The 4,999-nt window shown below is 43.2% G+C and overlaps 1 protein-coding gene across 13 annotated transcripts in view; it reads left to right on the top strand.

Annotated features, from left to right (window-relative positions):
- Positions 1-4,999, top strand: part of Syne1 (spectrin repeat containing nuclear envelope protein 1) — a 444,430-nt gene that overhangs the window by 289,594 nt on the left and 149,837 nt on the right. For all 13 annotated transcript variants that reach the window (XM_029482408.1, XM_029482403.1, XM_029482399.1 and 10 more), the window contains 2 exons: positions 574-741; positions 937-1,098. In XM_029482408.1, coding sequence (XP_029338268.1) covers positions 574-741; positions 937-1,098 — 330 coding nt within the window. The remainder of the gene's footprint in view (positions 1-573; positions 742-936; positions 1,099-4,999) is intronic.

Below are 4,999 nucleotides of genomic sequence, written 5' to 3'. Positions count from 1 at the left end.
TCTGGTTAAGTGGAGATGTGCTGGTTAAATATAGATATTCTGGTTAAGTGGAGATGTGCTGGTTAAATATAGATATTCTGGTTAAGTGGAGATGTACTGGTTAAATATAGATATTCTGGTTAAGTGGAGATGTGCTGGTAAATTAGAGGTGTGTTTGTTAAATAGAAGTGTACTAGATAGTTAGATGTTAACTAGAGACATACTAGTTAAATATGGGTGTGCTGGTTAAATAGAAGTATAACTGATTAAATAGAAATAAACCTGTTAAATAGGGGCTACTGCAAGAATAGTTTGCATTACCATTTTACCAAATATAAAATAAGAAGGTACTTTGGCAATGGGAAATGTTGATATACATTTTTTCATATTGCTGATATTACTAAAGCAATTGTAATGCACTTGTTATCTTTTAAATTCTTTATTTTTAAATGTTATTTTCAAGCGTCTCAGCCTACTGAGTTCACAGCACCAGCAATGAATGTAAATCTTAAGCCTTTCCATTGCATGAAGCATAGTTTCCTAAGCGCCCTGAACTTGCCTTTCCTTCACTCTGACACTCTACTCTCCACCCAGGACATTGCGTACTACCAAGCTCTGTCAGCCGAGGGGTTGCAGACAGATGCTGCAAGAATTCCCCCCAGTGCTGCTGTATCCCAAGAGTTGTATGAGCCAGGACTGGAGCCTTCAGCGACTGCCAAGCTGGGCGACTTACAACGTTCCTGGGAAACCTTAAAAAACGTGGTAAGTCTTTAAAGTGTTGAACTGTTCAAGCTCCTCAGACATCCATCGCTTTCAGTATCATCTTATGAAATACACGCAGAGTTACACATCTAGGAGACAGTCAGATGCCCTTGAGTAAAGCTGTGAGGAAAGAAATGTCACAACCTGCAAGATAAGAAGCAGGAAGCTGTTGGTAAGGTCTCTTTTCTTGTTCAGATCAGTGAGAAACAGCGGACTCTCTACGAAGTTTTGGAACGCCAGCAGAAGTACCAAGACTCTCTTCAGTCCATCTCGACTAAAATGGAGGCCATGGAGATGAAGCTAGGCGAGAGCCTCCAGCCCAGCCGGAGTCCAGAGAGCCAGATGGCTGAGCACCAGGTAAAAATAGCAATCCCAATGACTTCAGCTTCCTGCGAGATGGAATCAGAGTACACTGTAGCTGGCCTGTCAGGCTCCTCTTGGGGAGAACAGAGCAGCAGTTGGAGTGAGCAAGATTCCAAAAGGTGGGAGTTGCCACCACTCCTTCAGGGTGGGTGGGATCTAAGAAGGAAACAGAGGAAATCAGACCTGGATTCTAATTTTAGAAAACTACATGCGTTGGTGTTGCTTTGGGGCTTTTCCGATACTCGCTGTCTTTTCTTCTAGTTGCCAGATTGATTTTGTTTACTTATGAGCCATTGTTGTAAGAATAAATATGAAAATTATATCCCAAATTGGTCTCATCGGGGAATGCTCCCCAGATTTCAGTGGGAAAGAATTCTAAGTTTTCATCTTGTGTTGCTCTGACTCCAGTCATTTTTCAAAGCTTATGTACGTTAGAGAAAGTGTCAAGATCTATGTGAAGAAAGAGCTGATCCCATAAATCTAATTTAGAAAGATGCTACTCAAAAGGCAACAGCTTAAAATGTATGCTAAAATCACACATGGCAAGTGGGCACTGCCAATGAGACCTACTCAGTGCTTTAATGTCACTTATGTGGCAAAACTGAGGTCTAAGGATATGGAGATCTGCTTTAGTCTGGGTGCTGAGTCCACACGACATAGGAAAGTGCTGCACAATGCTAATTATGACCCAGCAGCATATGACAGTCCCCCCAAAAGCAGAGGGCAAGAAAGATCTTTTAAGTTGTTAATTGACCTATAGGCCCCATAGGTTGATGCATGGTGCTTTTTGCCTAGAATCCAGGTTCAGTTCCTAGCACCCTCCTGCTGGTTCACAACCATGTATAACTCTACTATCAGGGATCTGATATAATCTTCTGACCTCTATGGGTATCAGACACACAAGTGGTGCATATGTATGTATGCATACATACATATATACACACACACACACACACACACACACACACACACACGGAAAAACAGTCCTAGACATAAAAATCATTACATGTAACTGAACTAGAAAAAGCCAGGTGTGCAGTTCACATCAATAATTCTAGCACACAGGAAATGGAAGTGCAGTCCAGTACAACTAGATCCACTTAGGGGGACCCATCACAAAACAGAACAGGAGCTGGAGAGGTGGCTCAGTGGCTAAGAGCACTTCCTGCTTCCCAGAGAACCCTAGTTTGGTTCCCAGCACCCCTCTGAGAGATTCATGGCTATTCGAATCTCTCGCTCCAGAGGATCAGATGCCCTCTTCTGGCCTCTTCAGACAACCCCACACACGTGGCATTTACACAGAAACACATGTACACATAAATAAACACAAAATATGAATCTTAAGAGAGAGATAAAAGTGCAAAGTGACAGACATGTCTGTTAGAGACAGCACAGCTTATCAGCTTTAGAAATGAGGCTATAGGGCTGTGACTCACGCATACACACACACACACACACACACACCACTGCTCTACTCTCCATTTGGACTCTACTATAAACGTGGACTTCATGGTTTGCTCAAATGTGCTGTCTAGTACAAGTGCTTTCTTGTGCAATACACGGCCTTTCACTTTAAGATAAAAATGTACACATTCCATCTAAAGATGGCATATTGAGAAATAGTGGTTTCAGGCTTTTGAAACTCCTGTAACCTCTTAGGGTAGGTATTAAATACACAGGATAGACCTATTTTAGACCTTTTGACAAACTATGTTTTAGATACACTAGAGTGCCCCCCAGTCTGCCCGGCTTGGGAAACATGGCTCCAAACATGGCATATGATCTTCTATTAGATCATAACAGTCATGAGGACGATCCAGCACTCACGTGACTATTGCCACACTGTTCTCTCTGACTGCCATCCATTGTCTTGCTAGAGTACTGTCACCTCCAGACATCCCTGTCCCTTACTAGAGGGGCCATAATGTTATGTCCTTGCCTGATGGTCCTGTTTTCCTTCAGGCATCCAAAGAGAATATGGAATGAGTTATCTAGGAGCAGTATTTATCAGGGTAATTCAAGAGCCACACATATTATTGAGAACCAGTGATCTGGGAGAAGGTTTAAATAGTTTCATTCTGTCTATCTTTAGGTTATCTCTACCTCTTTTGGAGGCTTATCATCCCTATAAACCTAGGAAACTGACCACAGTTTCCCCAACACCCAGCTAAAATTGTACATTATTGCTGCTTATTATGAATCAGAAAGACATCAGATAACTTCTCTTGCAGCTGAAGCCATGACTTTCTGTCCTTTGCTGTTCCTGAAGACAGTGCCTCCCATCACCACAGTGAGACAACATAGCTCATTTAATGACGAACGCAAGCTAGACATCAGAGCTTAGGTAGCTTATTAATGGCCTAATGGAGGGTGAGGAGACACAGAGCACAAGCAATTTGGTGCAGTTGTGTATATACCCTGCACTCTAGCTTCTTCTTCCTGGGCCATCTTTGTTCGCTTCCAATGTCTGTTCCTAAGTTCTACAAATTCTGGGACAAAGCTGCCTACACGAAGAGCTAGTGCCAACACGCTATCTAAATCTGTTCCTGGAGTCGGGAACAGTCCTTCATTATAGATCTTCTATTTCTAAATTCCAGCTGAGCAGTGGTGGAGAAGTCCCGGATGCTTTTTTATACTTTAAAGGAATTGATAGAGAGGCTTTGCTTCTTATTTTCCTGCACTCTGTCATAAGGATTATTTCTTTTTGATCTAATTCTTACAAGGTTCTCAGCCTGTGGGTCTTAACCCCTACAAGGGTCACAGGTCAGATATCCTGCATATCACATATTTATATTATAATTAGTAATAATAGCAAAATTACAGTTATGAAGTAGCCACAAAAGTAATTTTATGGCTTGAGGTCAGCACAGCAAGAGGAACTGCACTAAAGGTTTGCAGCATTAGGAAGGTTGGGAACCACTGCTCCAGACTCTTGCCTCAATGTGCTTCCTCGGTTTGGTTGGTGCTTTCAGGCCCCTCTCTCTCCAGTTAGGCTCTCTGTGATGTATAATGGGCGCAGGACCCAGTGCAGTTCAAATGATGGTGATGTATGTTTGAAGTTATACCCTGTGGTTGGAATTTGAGCCATTTTCTATGTTTTTTTCATAAAATTTTATTGATACTTGTGAATTTCACATCATGCACCTAATCCCTTCTTCCCATATCTGCCCTCCACTCTATAACCCCCCAAAAAGAAATAAAAACAAAATTAAAAGCAAACAACAACAAAGCCCCTCACCATGGAAGCTGCGGTGTGTCATAGTGTGTCACACAATCTGCCCTTTTGCCCAAACAGCTTGCAGATGCTCATTGCAATGAGTCATTGGTCTGGTTTGAGGCCTCTGGCTTCTGCTCTGCTGCCAATGCTGGGTCTTCGGAGACTCCTCTCGGATATCCTGCTGTGGCCCTGAGTCATGGAGACCCTGCAGCTTTGGATCTGCAGGATCAGCCCTTTCACATACCTGAGCAGCTCAGAGGTGGGGTAGGTGTTATGCAGGGCCAGCTCAAAGTCCTGGATCTGAGCCTGGGTGGTAGCTCAGTTTGTCAGCCTGCCAGCTTTCCCAGGCTGCCCAGGTAAGGGGTGGGGTGCCGGGCATTTGGCATCTTTGCCACACTCAGCTCAGTGACAGGCCTTGGGACGAGTTCTGAGGCTATTTTATTCTAACAAATAAATCATGGAAACAATTGTACTCAGAGGTATAGCCTGGGACTGAGTGGAGTCACTGTTTTCTTTTGGAATGGAATAAGTTCTGTGTGGCCCCACTATTAAAGGATTGGGCTTCAGTGAAGCTCCAAGTATACGTGTGTGTGTGTGTGTGTGTGTGTGAGAGAGAGAGAGAGAGAGAGAGAGAGAGAGAGAGAGAGAGAGAGAAAGAGAACACAACTCCTCATTACT

Source organism: Mus caroli, chromosome 10, assembly GCF_900094665.2.
Source record: "Mus caroli chromosome 10, CAROLI_EIJ_v1.1, whole genome shotgun sequence".
Lineage (NCBI taxonomy): Eukaryota > Metazoa > Chordata > Mammalia > Rodentia > Muridae > Mus > Mus caroli.
This window is presented reverse-complemented; position numbering and strand designations above follow the sequence as displayed.